General features: G+C 35.9%; 1 protein-coding gene and 1 pseudogene across 1 annotated transcript; both read left to right on the top strand.

Moving 5' to 3' along the window:
• The first annotated feature begins 6,643 nt into the window (after positions 1–6,643).
• On the top strand, positions 6,644–10,930 carry LOC143601540 (phytochrome C-like). Its single transcript, XM_077078929.1, has 4 exons — positions 6,644–8,714; positions 9,188–10,001; positions 10,178–10,474; positions 10,627–10,930. The coding sequence occupies exons 1-4, from the start codon at positions 6,644–6,646 to the stop codon at positions 10,859–10,861; spliced, it is 3,417 nt and encodes a 1,138-aa protein (XP_076935044.1). The 3' UTR covers positions 10,862–10,930.
• Positions 10,931–11,536: 606 nt separating this feature from the next.
• On the top strand, positions 11,537–14,578 carry LOC143602485 (putative pentatricopeptide repeat-containing protein At5g09950 pseudogene; annotated as a pseudogene).
• The last annotated feature ends 5,193 nt before the right edge of the window (positions 14,579–19,771 follow it).

The following is a 19,771-nucleotide window of genomic DNA, read 5'->3' as shown; positions in this document are numbered from 1 at the left end:
GTACGCTAGTAACAGCTGATTGATTTGGCTTTAATTGGCCGTTTTGACTGACCTTTTTATGACCTTTTGATCAAGAAACTTGGGAGGACGAATTTTTGGGGAGTGAAGAACAATATTGGTGATTGGTAATCATTGTTTGGTGTATTTTAATTCATTCGATGTTGCATACAATTGATATTATGATGATTTCTCAAACCATGAGTGGCTAATTCCTCTTGGTGATCATCTTGGATGTAGGGTTAATTGATACACTTGATATGCTTTGATTTCTAGAATAATAACTTTGCAATGGTTGTCTAGTTATTATGATGTTTGATTAATTGATTGTAACTTGTTACTTGTATTTGATCATAACCTAAACCATACGTTCTTGGTGCCAATGGCAGTCGGGATATCATGGGAGGAATTAGGGTTGAATATTAGTTAATTGATTATCGGGTAACAACCTTGCATTTTATTAATCCAAGTAATTAGTTCTCTTTTATCACAAACAAGTAATCAAACATGAACTATGTCTGTGTGGTTCTTTCTAGTGAGCATAAACATTAGTGTTGATTTAAACCTGAAATCTAAGATGATCGCTTTCGTTTAATCAGTTTACGATTCTCAATAGTTGTTTTGCAAGTGTCCTATTTTATTTTAGTTAATCTAAAAACCAAACAATTAAATCTGGATTTACTTTTATATAATTTTAGTTTAATTTTGTTTTCTGTTATAGCTACTGGTAAACACACATTCCACAAACTCCTCGTGTTTGATACCCATTTACCGCTATCTATTTAGTTGTAATTGGTTTATATTTGCACGAGTCATCGACCTCGTGTCATGACCTATGACCAGCTTATGTTTTTTACTATAAAAATATTTATTAATTATAATATATTTTTCTTTTTAAATTAGATATTAAATTTTAGTATATCCCTATTTTATATGATTTTTATATCAAATAATTGGTAAGAATATTTTTTAATTTAATGAGATGTTAAACCCGTTTAATAGCTATCTGGTTTTGGTAAGACCCATACCCATGAATTTGGGTTAAATCAATGAGAGGCCTCTATTTAAAAATTAAGCAATCTGGTGGTTTTCATAAAAGAGGGTAGCGACCACATCGCGACACGTAGGATTTTATGGTTTTCGTATATATAATATGCTATGAATTTGATCACGATATCACCCGATCTACTCTTTTTAGAATGTTACAACGTTTAGCATGCGGGTCTAGATTTTTTGAACTTTTAGCCGGTATTACTCGTATAGTTGCAACTGAAAAAATGTTTCACATTGACCAACCTAGTTTACCATGTATCTAAAGTTCCCTTTTGACCTTAATTAGTTTTGAGTTGTTATCTGGCGCACCCACATTAACATACTAACAATGTCATATACCGCTAGAAAAGCCGAATGCTTTACTTCTTTGACTTGAATACACCATGGCCTAGCTTACTTTCTTATTTAGAAATGCTTCCCAATGTAATATCAGTTTAATATCATAATGTGGTCATCTAGTTTTTCCTCTATAAACATTACTATAGAGTATAAAAGTCGATTTTCAAAATAAGCAGGAAACTCTTGAAAATCAAAATAATGCTCTAGATTTAGTTGTGCTATTTACAACTCTTACAGGCTATTATTAGGGTTTATTATGTGCGAACAAAATAGAATCAGATGATGTTGCAAGACGCGTTGCTCATTGCCCATTTTTCTATGGCATGAATGGAGTAAGTAGTTCAAACATTCAAACGAAATGATGTTTATATATTACTAGGTTGATAGTAACTCATTGCACTTATCGCCTATCAGTTGTTATAGAGAATACGGGTACCGTAATGAACCAAACAGCTATGCAGTTAATGAGGAAAAATATCGGATATCGGTCAAGGACCGATATCTGAGATATCAGTTTTCACAATGATATATCGGTGAGATATCGGTAATTTATATATATGTATATAATGTTTATTTTATACTTTTTATGTATGAATATATATAAGTTCATGGACCAAATGTAAACTAATGAATGCAAAGGGGTTAATTGTAAAAATATACAAACTAATTTTACACTTTTTATGTAAAAGTTTATAAATTTTAGGTATTAAATGTAAACTAGTGAAAAAGAGAGGGGTTAAATGATAAATGCCTAAAGTTTAATAAGCCCTAAAAAATCCAACGCACTGTACATCTTCTTCCTCATTTCCGGCCAAATGTCATCGGAATTAATAGCCGGAGTTCGCTATTTTATCGATAACATGGCACCAAGTACGATTAAAGCAACCAGGTAATTGGATTTTGAAAGCCTTTTCAAGTTTTAGATATAAAAATGGCCAAATCGAGATAAGAAAAAGGTGATGTGGTGTTGTGGGAGCCGTTGGATTGGTGAGTGGGGTAGAGGAAGGTGGACGGCTGGATGATAGTGTGACTTTATGCTGGATTAAAATCTCACGAGAATCTTGAACGGGTTACATAAACAGTCCCTTTAATAAGTCCAACTTGTTGAATTTGCTCCTTATGAAAACTACTAGTCTTGTTCCTCATGTGTGTCATTAACGGGAGGGTGGTGGGGCCGGCATGTGTAGGCCGGTGCTTAGCATTTAATTCAAACTTATTTATGTTTTTAAGATATTATGAACGGGTCTTGCTAGAGACATTCAAACACCTTTAATACGTCCCTTCTAGGGGTATACGGGGCCCTATACTCCCGCATAGGACTATACAGGGCTATAAGAGACCCTATACGCCCCGTATAGCCCTATACGGGGCGTATTGATGAGTTTTTTTTAGCAAAATTAGGTGGTGTCTCTGGAATTCCCCATTACAAAAACGTGAAGATGATTTTTAGTTGTAGCTGATATTTTCATAACTAAAATATACTATATTTTAAGTAGAAGACAAAAATATACTTTGGGTCTGTTTGGTATCAAAAATGAAACATTGAAAAAGATGAGGAAATGGAGTTGATGAGTTATTAGTAAATGAGATGAATCATTACCATTCTATTGTTCTGTTTGATTAACATGTGTGAATTGAATGAAACAATACTTGATATGCAGGATAAGACCTAAGGGATGTAATAAAATTGATGGTGATTTGTGGCGAATGAAATAGTTTGTGGGATTCTTTTGTTAGTTTTCTTGTTGGCATGAATTCAAGTAGTGAGTTATTAAAAGAAAACCCGAAATCTTGAACCGAGTGACAAGAGGTCTCGAGGTGAAAACGCGGATAGTTTGATAGCCGAACGGACGGGTAAAGCGAGGTACACATTGTATTGAACGGTTTGGAGGAAAATACATTAAAAAGAAAAAAAACTAAAAACTTTTGTTTGTTTGATGATTATAATTGGGATAACCTTATGGGTGACCGTTGATCCGTCTTTTGGTGGTCGAGTGTATTCTATCTGTGGACCACGGCCATTGTGGTTCACATCGGGAAATGTGGGTTGCACGTGGGTCGGGGAAAACAATGAGCGTGTCGATAACGGTTTGGTGAAGATCAAGATCGTAGAGATTGATATGATAGTTAATATTAAACTCTGAGTGGTGAGCATATAAATCAAGAGGGGGTATATAGCTGGGTTTAAAGGGTGGAGTGGGTGGGGACTGGGGAGATAGATGGGACCATCAATTGTGTTTGGATTTTACTAAATGCATCATGTGAGGTGTAAAACGGTGTGATGATTTGAGTGTTTTGTTGTATTAGTTAAAGTCCTTAACTAATAATCTGAATAATCATAACCTTATTTATACTAACTAATGAACAGGTATGAACTTGATAACGAGATAAGCCTGAAATAATAAAGGAGAAATTAACAAAATAAAATATTCTACTTAGCAACAATGACACTGCATCAGCTTACAGTTCTTTACATTCTTTTTCCAAGAATTATGATTTTTGCCCCCTTTTAGTTGTAAAGAATAGTATATCAGTATATAGGTTGAAATGTTGAATACCTTTGTGAGTCCATCTTAATATGTTTAGGCCCAACACATGTTAACCCGATATGTTGACCCAATATAGAAGCGGACTTAACTACGTTAGGTTAGGCCCAACACACATATAAATATGATATAGCAATACACATTCTTAAAATTTTAAAAAGGGTTACTATATAGAATATATATGGAATAGTATAGAATAGTAACCAACGTTTGAAGATCTTCCAATTAGATCACTTATAAAATATTTTGTTTCAATCATGCATCTAAAGTTTTCTTTTTGTTCCAATCCTAGATATTTTACCCGAATAGCCGGTTATCTCGGTTTTTTCTAATTTTTAAATAGTTTAAACTTGCAAAAAATATATATATATATATTTTAAATTGAAAACTTAGTAAAAATAAAAAAAAATAATTTTTATATTGCAAAACATGGCCAAAAAAAAAGGTAGAAAAATTTAAGTTATGATTTTTTTATAAGAAACCATCATTTTTTTTGAAAAAATTCAAAAAGACAATTAAGTGATATTAAAATACTTAATAGTAGAATTATTAATTGCTTGATACAAAAATAAAATTAAAAAAAGGAGTATATTAATTATATTCTAATTTTTCACAATTATATATATATATATATATATTGCAATTTTTACGTTTTTTTTTTCAATTCTTCTTAATTTAAAATTTATTTTTCTTAATTTTTATTAACCTTTTATAATTTTTAAAAGAAAAATATTATGCAATGCCAAACTATTTAAAAATATAAAAAAACATATATAACCCGTTATACAGGTAAAATATCTATCAAACTATTTAAAAATATAAATATATATATAAATATATATATAGCCTGCTATACATGTAAAATATCTATGATTGGAACAAAAAGAAAACTTTAGTTACCTAATTGGAACAAAATATTTTATGAGTGACATGATTATAACAATTTCAAAACTTGGTTATTATTCTATAGAGTAAACCTAATGTAAAAAGGTTAAAATTGCAAGAATCACATAATACAATTATGCAAAAAGCATAATGCATTAAAAATAATCAAGAGATTGGAGTTTAATTTACAAATACTTGTTAAGTAAACCCGTGACATAAAATAAGAGGGTTTTTGGTTGGACCAGAGAGTTTTTTTGCATCTACAGTAAGTTTTCTTTTAAAGCAGAATGAAAATGATCAGACGTGTCCCTTACAATCAGGGGTCTAAATGGTCATTAAAAAAAACAACTATTTGTTAAGCAAACCAGTCGATTTACAAATAATACTTTTATTTGTTATTTTTTATACATTGAATTAACTAATCAAGTGCCCATCCATCCCAACTAAACAATTTGACCAAACCGCCATTTATGTTAACAAAAGAAGGTCTTTCCTACAATGGCAAGTTCACGTGGCGCAAACCTTCAACGGTCAGTCTCGCTCTTTCCCAAAGAGTTTAATAAAATATTTGGGGATTCTATTCTATTATATTCTTAATCAAATTCACTCACTGTCATCATCTTCTTTCTTTTGCTAATAAATAAGACAGAATTACAAATTTTGTCCTTTAAAAAAAACCAAATTACGCTTCGTGTCCTTTTTTTAGTTTCCTTGCAGACAGTGTACTTTAAACATTTTTTTTCTACACGTTATGTCCTTTTACGCTAACTGGGTTAGAAAAACTCAGTTAAATACCCTCACGTGAGGTGCATGTGAGGGCATATTGGTCTTTTTGCCTACCCTGCAACTTCTTCTTCTTCTTCTTCTTCATTTTGCAGATCTTTACCTTCCCCTCCTTTCTCTCTTATTTCTCTCTCTACGCCACCACCATCACCATACCACAACCACTCCGCCCATGGATATCCTCAAACACCATCACCACCGCCACCACAGCTCTGCCACCGCCACCGCCACCACCGCTCCAGCTCCGACCACTCCTATGACGCAGACGCCGCCACAGCTCTGCCACCAGCCACTCCGGCCATGAATTAAGATCTGCGATTTCGATTTTTCAGATCTGCGACCACCAACCACAGCTCCGTACACCGCCGCCACCAACCACTTCGGCCACCACCACAGCTCCGCCACCACCGCTCCATCTCCGTCACTGCTTATTCGCCACCACCACAGCTCCGCCACCACCGCTCCAGCTCCGACCACTCTTATGACGCCGACACCGCCTCGGAGTTTGTGTTTCATGTTGCGCCTCCACCGGAGAATCATGCTGAGCTTGACATTACTCTCCGGTTGTAATCGTATTATTATCTCCTATCGATGTGGGTTTTTATTAATATTGGTCTTCAAGGGATTTTATTTGACTTAAAGGGGTTTTGTTTGCAGGTACAGACGAAAAGACCAATATGCCCTCATATGCATCTCATGTGAGGGTATTTAACTGAGTTTTTCTAACCCAGTTAGCGTAAAGGACATAACGTGTAGAAGAAAAAGGTTTAAAGTACACCGCCTGCAAGGAAATTAAAAAAAGAACACGAACCGTAATTTTGGTTTTTTTAAAGGACAAAATTTGTAATTCTGTAAATAAATAAACAATCAAAATTCATGGGTTTTGAACGGCGGATTTGATTTACAGAAACAAATGACCCAAATCTTCATCTCTTTCCACAGAATATAATATAATATAATATAATATAATATAATATAATATAATATACTCCCTTATCCTCGTTCTATCCACTGCCTTCAATTTCTTCAGGTTTCCAAAAATGTCATCCAAATCCACCAGCAAAGGCTCCAAAACCAGTTCTTCCCGATTGAAACGTGAGGCTCGCGTCACCTCACAAACCCCCATCGACGCCAAGCTCCTCAACGACTTCGAACAATCCCAACACAACTTCGATTACTCCACTTCCATCGAAGCCAATTCATCTTCAACCAGCAACATCCCACCCTCCACCGTATCAGCTTACCTTCAAAACATCCAAAGATCAAACCAAATCCAACCCTTCGGTTGCCTACTCGCCATTCACAACCAAACCCTTAAAGTACTCGCTTACAGCGAAAACGCCCCGGAGATGCTGGACTTTGCCCACCACGCGGTTCCGAATATCGACTGCGGAGAATCGTTATCGTTCGGTACCGATATTCGTACCCTTTTCGGGTCTTCAACCGCTTCGGATATTCAAAAGGCGGTTAGTTTCCCTGATGTTAATCTGTTGAACCCTCTGTTAGTGCATTGTAAGAGTTCGGGTAAACCGTTTTATGCGATTTTGCATAGGAATGATGTCGGGTTGGTTTTAGATTTAGAGCCTGTGAACCCTGCTGATGTACCTGTATCCGCAGCTGGAGCTTTAAAGTCGTATAAGCTCGCTGCGAAAGCGATTACGCGGATACAGTCGTTACAAAGTGGGAATATATTGCGGTTGTGTGATGTGTTAGTTAAGGAAGTGAGGGAGTTAACGGGTTATGATCGGGTTATGGTGTATAAGTTTCATGAGGATGAGCACGGTGAGGTTATTGCGGAATGTCGGAAGTCGGATATGGACCCGTATCTCGGGTTGCATTATCCTGCAACCGACGTCCCACAAGCTTCGAGGTTTTTGTTTACAAAAAATAAAGTTAGAATGATTTGTGATTGTTTGGCCCGGCCCGTGAAAGTGGTACAAACCAAGGACTTATCTCAGCCGATGAATCTTTCTGGGTCGGGTTTGAGAGCCCCACACGGGTGTCACGCGCAGTACATGGCGAATATGGGTTCGATTGCGTCGCTTGTGATGTCGGTAACCATCAATGATGATGAGGATGATGATGATAATGAATATCAAAGTAGGGTTAATATTCAACTTAAACATAAAGGGAAGATATTATGGGGTTTGGTTGTTTGTCATCATTCGAGTCCTCGGTTTGTACCGTTTCCATTAAGATACGCGTGCGAGTTTTTGATTCAAGTTTTCGGTGTTCAAGTAAACAAAGAAGTCGAGTTGACTAGTCAACTCCAAGAGAAACATATTCTCAAAACGCAATCGGTTCTTTGCGATATGTTGTTAAGAGATACACCAGTCGGGATCATGACACAATCGCCTAACGTGATGGATCTTGTTAATTGTGACGGGGCAGCTTTATATTATAAAAACAAGTTTTGGTTACTTGGTGTGACGCCAACCGAGTTACAAATCAAGGATATTGTGAGTTGGCTTCTAGAAGAACATGGTGGGAGTACGGGTTTGAGTTCGGATAGTTTAACGGATGCGGGGTACCCAAACGCGTCGGCTCTCGGGCAAGCGGTTTGTGGAATGGCGGCGGTTAAGATTAGTTCGAAAGATTTTTTGTTTTGGTTCCGGTCCCACACAGCAAAAGAGATTAAATGGAGTGGGGCGAAACACGAAGCGGATGATAAAGATGATGTGAGAAAAATGCATCCGCGGTCTTCGTTTAATGCGTTCTTGGAAGTGGTTAAAAACCAGAGTTTACCATGGGAAGATGTGGAGATGGATGCCATTCATTCTTTGCAGTTGATATTAAGAGAGTCTTTGCAAAATGATGACGTGGCGGCCCGTGATGATGATAAAAAGATTGTGAGTGTTTCGGGTGTTGATATGAGGGTGCAACGGGCTGATGAGTTACGGATTGTGGCTAATGAGATGGTTAGGTTGATTGAGACAGCTTCGGTCCCGGTATTTGCAGTTGATGGGGTAGGGAATGTTAGTGGTTGGAATGATAAGATAGCCGAGATTACCGGGTTGGTATTGGATCAAGCGGTTGGTGTCCCATTAGTTAGTTTGGTTGTTGATTATTCGGTTGAAAAAGTCAAAGTCATGCTTTCCTCTGCTTTACAAGGTAATCTTTTCTGTTCTTAATTTCTTATTTATTGTTGTTTGCTTGTAGAGGTGGTGTTTGGATGATAGTTTTGAAAGTGATTATGGGGCTGTTTGGGATTTTGGGTTAAGACTTATCACATAGGCAACTCAAGTATGCATCTTATGCCATTCATATCAATTTCGACTTAAAAACATGCCAAATGACAAAATGCTCTCGCGTTTTTATTAGCAGTATTAACGTGTAGTATGTTAACATGATGAGATAGTTTTAAGTGACACAGGTAGATACATGGGTGGCCTCTATAATAGTGTTAATAATGTTTTGAAAATCGGACCGGTCATTTAATCGGACGCACTACGGGTTCGCTAGTCTAACCTCAATATTCATTCCCAGTCCAACCAGCAAGTCTGAAATAGTTATGAAAACATTGGTTTTAAATTTTTAATACATGGCCGATCTTAGATAATGTATTGTATTGTATTCAATGGCAGGAATTGAGGAGAAAAACGTTGAAATCGACCTTAAATGTTTTGGTAGCGTAGAAACAAATAACCACATAACCCTTGTTACAAACGCGTGCTGTAGCCGCGATGTAAACAATATAATTGTTGGGGTATGCTTCATCGGACAAGATCTAACGGCTCAAAAAGTTATTATAGATAAATACACAAAAGTCAAAGGCGATTACGCTAGCATTATACGTAACCCGTGCCCACTTATCCCGCCGATTTTCATGATGGACGAATCTGGTAAATGCTTAGAGTGGAATGATGCCATGGTAAAACTAACCGGTCTCACAAGGAAAGAAGCCAACAATAAGATACTTCTAGGTGAAGTTTTTACCGTCGGTAATTTCGGTTGTCGGATTAAAGATGATATGTTGACCCGCCTTAGAATACTAATAAATGAGGTGATGTCTGGATTGGATTCGGATAAACTATTATTCGGGTTTTTCGACCAAAAGGGTAAATATATCGAGGCATTACTTTCAGCTAACAAAAGGGTAAATAAAGATGGAAAAATTACTGCGGTTTTGTGTTTTTTACACGTGTCGAGTTCCGAGCTTCAACACGCGATGCTGGTCCAACGTATGTCTGAGCAGGCGGCGTTTGATAGCCTTACAAAAGTGTCATATTTGAGACATGAACTTAATAATGGTTTAAATGGGATTAAGTTTATCGAGGATTTATTAAATTCATTCGAGTTGTGTGGAGAACAGCAACATATTTTGCGTAAGAGCTACTTATGTCGAGAACAATTAGCACAAATTGTTGGTGATTCAGATGTTGAAAGCATCGAACAATGGTAAGTGTTTTATAGAACAATCATAATTTAAAAGACTTAGTTTTGTAATCTAAAATTGGCTAGCAGTAGAACTTGTTGTCCATTCGCCTTCTATTTTGATGTAAACACTGCTACCTTTTTTTTAAATCGATATAATAACTGGAATTTGATTAATTAATATTGCATATTTGTTTCAGTAATAAGGAAATAAAATTTGCCGAGTTCAAACTCGGGGAGTCCTTAGAAGTGGTTATGAACCAGGTCGCAGGTTTAAGGCATGAGCGGAAAGTAGAGGTCGTTTTTGATGCACCCGAACAAGTTTTGTCTTTATCTGTATTCGGTGATAATTTAAGGGTTCAGCAGGTACTTTCGGATTTCTTATCAAATGCTCTCAGTTTCACTCCCTATTTTGAAGGGTCTTCAGTTATTTTCCGTGTGATGCACAAAATGGAACGTATCGGCGCAAAAGTACAAGTCGCACATGTCGAATTCAGGTGAGTAATCTTATTTTTACTCGCGCTTGATAACTTTTATTTGATATAGTAAGTATATAATTACATGATAAATAATTATTATATGTATCATAGAAATAACCAAGTAATATAAAGATAATGATTTAACACTAAAAGTTGTTGTGAAATGACAGAATTACCCATCCAACACCCGGGATTCCTGAGAAGTTGGTTCATGATATGTTTCATCTTAACCGAAGCGTCACGAGAGAAGGTCTTGGGCTTTATATAAGTCAAAAGCTTGTTAAGATTATGAACGGAACTGTACAGTATCTTCGGGAGGCCGAGAGAGCTTCTTTTATTGTTTTGATTGAGTTTCCGGTTTCGCCCTCGTTGACTTCTGACAATAAACGGTCAAAGAAAGAATAGAAACCGAATGCTTCAAGATTTTGAAGAAACTGGCGGTTACGCTTTGTGCACAGGAAGAAAAAGGGGGCTGTGGAGAGCGACAGAATCAGATATATATTGTACCAAATTTTCAGTTCTATAATATATAACATGTACCCATATTTTATAGTATTTTTACTTGTATAAGTTCATGTTATAAAATAGAGGTATACGAGTGAAGCAATCCGTAAGCCACTCGAGACCGGCTTCCTAAAGACTAGAATCGGGCGAGCTTAAACGACCAGGTCCAAAGCGAAGTTCATTTGATAAAGAGGAGTCCAACTATCCAAACTTAAACCTAAACTGAAATTCATTTGATAATCAAACGAAGCTAAGCCTGAACTTTATATACCAAACCTATTATTCTTATATAAATATAATATATGTTTATCAAATTAAAAAGAAAATAAATGAATATTACTTATGTGATAAGTTAAATGTATTCCACTTGTAAAAAGAAAAAGAAAATACATCTCACCGTCTCCTCTGGTTGCGTATCGATCTCCAACTTACCACAACACTAATATTCTTCTTTTCGGTTAACGAAAAGACTATTGGTAGAATGTTTTTAGATTATGTGCGGTATAAAAATATAGATGAAATATTATACCTTGGTTTCCCCATATTCTGCTATAAAAACAATTTGATTTCATTCATAAAAGGTCCAAGTGTATATTTAGGCACAGACAGCTCTCGCATTATTCGAACTCTACATTTTCGCCATCGTTACTTGACTCAAAACACACTCGTTTTCTCAATACCCAATACCCTAACACGTCAAATTCGACTTCTTCTTCAACACCATTATCCAATGAATCTTCAGTTACCAACCACTTTGAATCCCTTATCAATCGGTACCAGTACTCTTCTTCCCATCAGGATTCCAAGCAACTCCATTTGCAGATTCTCAAGAACGGCTACACTTATGACGTGTTCTTACTCAATACCCTTGTTAACATCTACACAAGAATCGGCGAAATGTTATCTGCACATAAAGTGTTCGACGAAATGCCTGTGAGAAACTCGATTTCATGGTCTTGTTTAATATCAGGGTATACCCGAAACAACATGCCTAATGATGCTTGTACTGTATTCCGGGAGATGATTCGTGCGGGATTCCCACCCGTTCATTATGCCATCGGTAGCGTTTTGAGAGCTTGCCAGGCTTTAGAGTCTCATGGGCTTCGATTCGGGCTGCAGCTTCATGGGTTTGTTTCGAAAACATTAAATGCTTTTCATGAAGTCGTGTGTAACGGGCTGATTTCAATGTATGGGAATTGTATGGACTCTCCCGAGTGTGCCTTGTGTGTTTTTGATCAAATGCAAGTTAGAAGCATAGTGTCATGGAATTCAATTATTTCAGTTTATTGTAATAAAGGAGACGCGATTTCTGCTTTTAAACTTTTATCTGGTATGCAAGAATCGGGATTACATCCAACTGAGTATACGTTCGGAAGCATAATAACAGCAGCTTCCACATTATCTGAAATCAACTCGTTTCCGCTCAAACAAGTTATGTGTACAATACAAAAATCTGGATTTCTTTTTGATTTGTATGTGGGAAGTGCTTTGGTGAGTGGGCTTGCAAGATCGGGTCAAATTTCATTAGCAAAAAAAATCTTTGATTTACTGGATGTTAAAAATGTTGTATCAATGCACGGGCTAATGGTCGGGCTAGCAAGACAAAAACGTGGAGAAGAAGCGCTTGAAGTGTTCATAAAAATGAAACCTTTAGTGAAATTAACATCGGATTCTTATGTGATTCTTTTGAGTACTTTTGGTGAATTTTATAATTTGGATGAAGGTAGAAAAATGGGTAAAGAGGTTCATGGTTATGTTATCCGGAACGGATTAACCGATTCCAATGTTGCAGTTGGAAATAGTTTAATAAACATGTATGCCAAATGTGGATCGGTTAAGGATGGTTACTCTGTGTTTAAACTTATGATAAACAAAGATGAAGTTTCATGGAACTCCATTATTACCGGTTTTGATCAAAACGGGTGTTTTATAGACGCGGTTAAGATGTTTTGTGAGATGAGAAGAAGTCAGCTGAAGCCGGGAAACTTTACAATAATCAGTGCTTTGAGTTCGTGTGCACGTTTGCGGTGTTTAAGGTTAGGTGAACAAATACACTGTGAAGGTGTTAAATTTGGACTTGATCACGATGTTTCGGTTTCAAATTCTCTCGTTGACTTTTATTCTGAAACGGGTTGTTTAACTAACTGCAAGAAAGTGTTCTCATTTATGCAAGAATATGATCAAGTTTCTTGGAATTCGATTATTGGTGCATTTTCTGATTCTAGTTCTTTAGTTTTTGAATCTTTTGAGTATTTTAAGGAAATGTTGCGTGATGGTTGGCGCCCTAATTTGATAACCTTTGTTAATGCTCTTAGGGCAATATGCTCTGAACATGAGTTAGTTAAACAAGTTCATGGGTTATTACTAAAATACCCTTTTACTGATGAAACCGCAGTTGAAAATGCGATTATTATGTGTTATGGAAAATGTGGACAAATGGATGATTGTGAGAAAGTTTTTTCAAAAATGGGAAATCAGAGAGACGAAACGAGCTGGAATTCGATGATTTCCGGGTACATACATAACGAGGAGTTGGCTAAAGCAATGGACTTGGTCAAACTTATGTTGTCCAATGGTCAAAGATTGGATTGCTTCACATTGGCTAGTGTTCTTAGCGCGTGTGCATCAGTTGCAACATTAGAGCGCGGAATGGAAGTCCATGCGTGCGCAGTTAGGGCTGACGTGGACGCTGACGTGGTGGTCGCCAGTGCACTCGTTGACATGTATTCAAAATGCGGAAGAATCGAGTACGCGTCACGTTTCTTTAACCTAATGCAGGTAAAAAACGTATATTCTTGGAATTCGATGATATCGGGGTATGCAAGGCACGGAAACGGAGATAAATCACTAAATATATTTGAAAAAATGAAGCTTGAAGGTCACGTTCCAGATCATGTGACATTTGTTGGCGTTTTGTCGGCTTGTAGCCATATGGGTTTGGTTGACCAAGGGTTTGACCATTTTAACTCCATGAGTGACGTATACGGGCTAACCCCGAAAATGGAACATTTTTCATGTATGGTGGATATTCTTGGACGTGCGGGCCAGGTTGACAAAATGGAGGAATTTTTAAACAAAATGCCCATGAGCCCGAGCTTACTGATCTGGCGAACCGTGCTTGGAGCTTGTTGTAGGTCAAACAGTCAACAGGCCATAGAGTTAGGTAAACGGGCCGGGTCAAGGTTATTGGAACTAGACTTGAATAATGCAGTTAACTATGTACTTCTTTCTAACATGTATGCGGTTAAAGGCCAATGGGAAGATATGCGAAAGACTCGGTCTTTAATGAAGTTAGCAGAAATTAAGAAAGAAGCTGGTTGCAGTTGGGTGACTATGAAAGATGGCGTTCATGTTTTTGTGGCTTCTGACAAATCACACCCAGAAGTTGATGATATATACAAAAAGGTCCTCGAGCTGCAGGGGAGAATGAGGGAGATGGGATATATGCCCGAGGTTAAATACGCGCTTCATGATCTTGAAACCGAGAATCAAGAAGAGGTTTTGAGTTATCATAGTGAAAAACTTGCTGTTGCTTTTGTTCTTACAAGGAAGTCAGAATTGCCCATCAGATATCCGAGCGTACAGATATATCCGTGTAAAGGTAATACAAGTGATTGAAAGATACAAAACAATAACTCAAGAATTCAGTACGAACAGGGATAAATGAACAAGGTCAACTGTGCGAATAAACCATTGTTTATTTTTGCTTGTTCTTTCGTGTTGTTGAAGACGTGGCATATGCTGCTTAATAGAAGTGAAGTATAGGATCGGATATCTGATGTTGAGAATCAGATATTCGACATTGGAGATTGGAAATCCGATGATCTTCATCGGATATGATGAGTTTAAGAGGTTTAAACATTGCATGCAGACTTCGGTTCCAGTCTTTTTCACCTTCGTCTTTCTTCGACACAGTTAAATTTGATAATTATATTTGATTAGTTAAACACTTAAATATCTACTCTACACTTATAAATGCTTTAGACACATGTGTAAAACTAATTGGTTTATTTCATTAATAACAGTGAATATTGTGAGAGAACCACAATATGGTTTTTAATATATATATATACTAGATTTCATCCCCCGTATTACGAGGGTTGTTGTACATTATTCATTTTTAATATTTATATATGTATATTTGGATTTTAATTTTATTTATTGTAAGAAAGTTAATAATTAATATATTTGAGGTTTGATGATGAAATGGTTTCACAAATAAATGATATGTTATAATCCGATTTAAAATTTATCTGGATTTGGTGATACCCATTACCCGCTTATTTTCTTTATTATAAAATTGTTTCTTAATTATAAATAATATATATTTATTAAATAAAATAGGATATTAATTTTTAGTATATCCCTATTTTATAGGATTTTTATATCAAATATTTGATTAGATTAATTTTTAATATAATGAGATGTTATAACCCGTTTAAGAGCTATTTGGGTTTGGTGAGACCTTTACCCATGAATTCGGGTTAAATACGTGAGAAACCTTCATTTACAAATAAATCAATATGTTGGCTTGAGAGTTGTTTTACATTTTTCGTTTTTTAATATTTATTTTTTGGATTTTAATTTTCTTTATTGTAATAAAGTTAATAATATACTTAAGGGTTTGATGATGAAAATGTTTCATAAATAAATGATATGTTATAAACCGTTTAAAAGCTATCTGGATTTGGTGACCTGACGGGTGGATCATGGAACCACCCTTAAATGTAGTAATTTCAGTTAAATCATGTGCGTTTATGTTTAATTTTAAGGACTTGGATTACTACACTATATCATGTGATTGTAGGTTTAAAGAGGAAAAAGAAGAAACAACAAGATCATAGGCGAAGACGGTGAAGGAAACGGAGCTAGAACGAGGAAATTATGAAGAAAACAATAAACTTGAACTAGCTCCACCGTGGCCCATGGTGCAGACCGTGGACCACGGTCCACCTGAAGAAATTCTAGCAGATTACACCGTATCGTGGAAGAAGGTCAGGACCGTGGCCCACGGTTGGGACCGTGGCCCACGGTACGCTAGTAACAGCTGATTGATTTGGCTTTAATTGGCCGTTTTGACTGACCTTTTTATGACCTTTTGATCAAGAAACTTGGGAGGACGAATTTTTGGGGAGTGAAGAACAATATTGGTGATTGGTAATCATTGTTTGGTGTATTTTAATTCATTCGATGTTGCATACAATTGATATTATGATGATTTCTCAAACCATGAGTGGCTAATTCCTCTTGGTGATCATCTTGGATGTAGGGTTAATTGATACACTTGATATGCTTTGATTTCTAGAATAATAACTTTGCAATGGTTGTCTAGTTATTATGATGTTTGATTAATTGATTGTAACTTGTTACTTGTATTTGATCATAACCTAAACCATACGTTCTTGGTGCCAATGGCAGTCGGGATATCATGGGAGGAATTAGGGTTGAATATTAGTTAATTGATTATCGGGTAACAACCTTGCATTTTATTAATCCAAGTAATTAGTTCTCTTTTATCACAAACAAGTAATCAAACATGAACTATGTCTGTGTGGTTCTTTCTAGTGAGCATAAACATTAGTGTTGATTTAAACCTGAAATCTAAGATGATCGCTTTCGTTTAATCAGTTTACGATTCTCAATAGTTGTTTTGCAAGTGTCCTATTTTATTTTAGTTAATCTAAAAACCAAACAATTAAATCTGGATTTACTTTTATATAATTTTAGTTTAATTTTGTTTTCTGTTATAGCTACTGGTAAACACACATTCCACAAACTCCTCGTGTTTGATACCCATTTACCGCTATCTATTTAGTTGTAATTGGTTTATATTTGCACGAGTCATCGACCTCGTGTCATGACCTATGACCAGCTTATGTTTTTTACTATAAAAATATTTATTAATTATAATATATTTTTCTTTTTAAATTAGATATTAAATTTTAGTATATCCCTATTTTATATGATTTTTATATCAAATAATTGGTAAGAATATTTTTTAATTTAATGAGATGTTAAACCCGTTTAATAGCTATCTGGTTTTGGTAAGACCCATACCCATGAATTTGGGTTAAATCAATGAGAGGCCTCTATTTAAAAATTAAGCAATCTGGTGGTTTTCATTAAAGAGGGTAGCGACCACATCGCGACACGTAGGATTTTATGGTTTTCGTATATATAATATGCTATGAATTTGATCACGATATCACCCGATCTACTCTTTTTAGAATGTTACAACGTTTAGCATGCGGGTCTAGATTTTTTGAACTTTTAGCCGGTATTACTCGTATAGTTGCAACTGAAAAAATGTTTCACATTGACCAACCTAGTTTACCATGTATCTAAAGTTCCCTTTTGACCTTAATTAGTTTTGAGTTGTTATCTGGCGCACCCACATTAACATACTAACAATGTCATATACCGCTAGAAAAGCCGAATGCTTTACTTCTTTGACTTGAATACACCATGGCCTAGCTTACTTTCTTATTTAGAAATGCTTCCCAATGTAATATCAGTTTAATATCATAATGTGGTCATCTAGTTTTTCCTCTATAAACATTACTATAGAGTATAAAAGTCGATTTTCAAAATAAGCAGGAAACTCTTGAAAATCAAAATAATGCTCTAGATTTAGTTGTGCTATTTACAACTCTTACAGGCTATTATTAGGGTTTATTATGTGCGAACAAAATAGAATCAGATGATGTTGCAAGACGCGTTGCTCATTGCCCATTTTTCTATGGCATGAATGGAGTAAGTAGTTCAAACATTCAAACGAAATGATGTTTATATATTACTAGGTTGATAGTAACTCATTGCACTTATCGCCTATCAGTTGTTATAGAGAATACGGGTACCGTAATGAACCAAACAGCTATGCAGTTAATGAGGAAAAATATCGGATATCGGTCAAGGACCGATATCTGAGATATCAGTTTTCACAATGATATATCGGTGAGATATCGGTAATTTATATATATGTATATAATGTTTATTTTATACTTTTTATGTATGAATATATATAAGTTCATGGACCAAATGTAAACTAATGAATGCAAAGGGGTTAATTGTAAAAATATACAAACTAATTTTACACTTTTTATGTAAAAGTTTATAAATTTTAGGTATTAAATGTAAACTAGTGAAAAAGAGAGGGGTTAAATGATAAATGCCTAAAGTTTAATAAGCCCTAAAAAATCCAACGCACTGTACATCTTCTTCCTCATTTCCGGCCAAATGTCATCGGAATTAATAGCCGGAGTTCGCTATTTTATCGATAACATGGCACCAAGTACGATTTAAGCAACCAAGTAATTGGATTTTGAAAGCCTTTTCAAGTTTTAGATATAAAAATGGCCAAATCGAGATAAGAAAAAGGTGATGTGGTGTTGTGGGAGCCGTTGGATTGGTGAGTGGGGTAGAGGAAGGTGGACGGCTGGATGATAGTGTGACTTTATGCTGGATTAAAATCTCACGAGAATCTTGAACGGGTTACATAAACAGTCCCTTTAATAAGTCCAACTTGTTGAATTTGCTCCTTATGAAAACTACTAGTCTTGTTCCTCATGTGTGTCATTAACGGGAGGGTGGTGGGGCCGGCATGTGTAGGCCGGTGCTTAGCATTTAATTCAAACTTATTTATGTTTTTAAGATATTATGAACGGGTCTTGCTAGAGACATTCAAACACCTTCAATACGTCCCTTCTAGGGGTATACGGGGCCCTATACTCCCGCATAGGACTATACAGGGCTATAAGGAACCCTATACGCCCCGTATAGCCCTATACGGGGCGTATTGATGAGTTTTTTTTAGCAAAATTAGGTGGTGTCTCTGGAATTCCCCATTACAAAAACGTGAAGATGATTTTTAGTTGTAGCTGATATTTTCATAACTAAAATATACTATATTTTAAGTAGAAGACAAAAATATACTTTGGGTCTGTTTGGTATCGAAAATGAAACATTGAAAAAGATGAGGAAATGGAGTTGATGAGTTATTAGTGAATGAGATGAATCATTACCATTCTATTGTTATGTTTGATTAACATGTGTGAATTGAATGAAACAATACTTGATATGCAGGATAAGACCTAAGGGATGTAATAAAATTGATGGTGATTTGTGGCGAATGAAATAGTTTGTGGGATTCTTTTGTTAGTTTTCTTGTTGGCATGAATTCAAGTAGTGAGTTATTAAAAGAAAACCCGAAATCTTGAACCGAGTGACAAGAGGTCTCGAGGTGAAAACGCGGATAGTTTGATAGCCGAACGGACGGGTAAAGCGAGGTACACATTGTATTGAACGGTTTGGAGGAAAATACATCAAAAAGAAAAAAAACTAAAAACTTTTGTTTGTTTGATGATTATAATTGGGATAACCTTATGGGTGACCGTTGATCCGTCTTTTGGTGGTCGAGTGTATTCTATCTGTGGACCACGGCCATTGTGGTTCACATCGGGAAATGTGGGTTGCACGTGGGTCGGGGAAAACAATGAGCGTGTCGATAACGGTTTGGTGAAGATCAAGATCGTAGAGATTGATATGATAGTTAATATTAAACTCTGAGTGGTGAGCATATAAATCAAGAGGGGGTATATAGCTGGGTTTAAAGGGTGGAGTGGGTGGGGACTGGGGAGATAGATGGGACCATCAATTGTGTTTGGATTTTACTAAATGCATCATGTGAGGTGTAAAACGGTGTGATGATTTGAGTGTTTTGTTGTATTAGTTAAAGTCCTTAACTAATAATCTGAATAATCATAACCTTATTTATACTAACTAATGAACAGGTATGAACTTGATAACGAGATA

Source organism: Bidens hawaiensis, unplaced genomic scaffold (genome assembly GCF_021521415.1).
Source record: "Bidens hawaiensis isolate Kalapana, Puna unplaced genomic scaffold, B.hawaiensis_p1.1 tig00001960_1, whole genome shotgun sequence".
Lineage (NCBI taxonomy): Eukaryota > Viridiplantae > Streptophyta > Magnoliopsida > Asterales > Asteraceae > Bidens > Bidens hawaiensis.
Note: the sequence above shows the minus strand (reverse complement) of the source record. Positions and strands in the feature narration are given on the sequence as shown.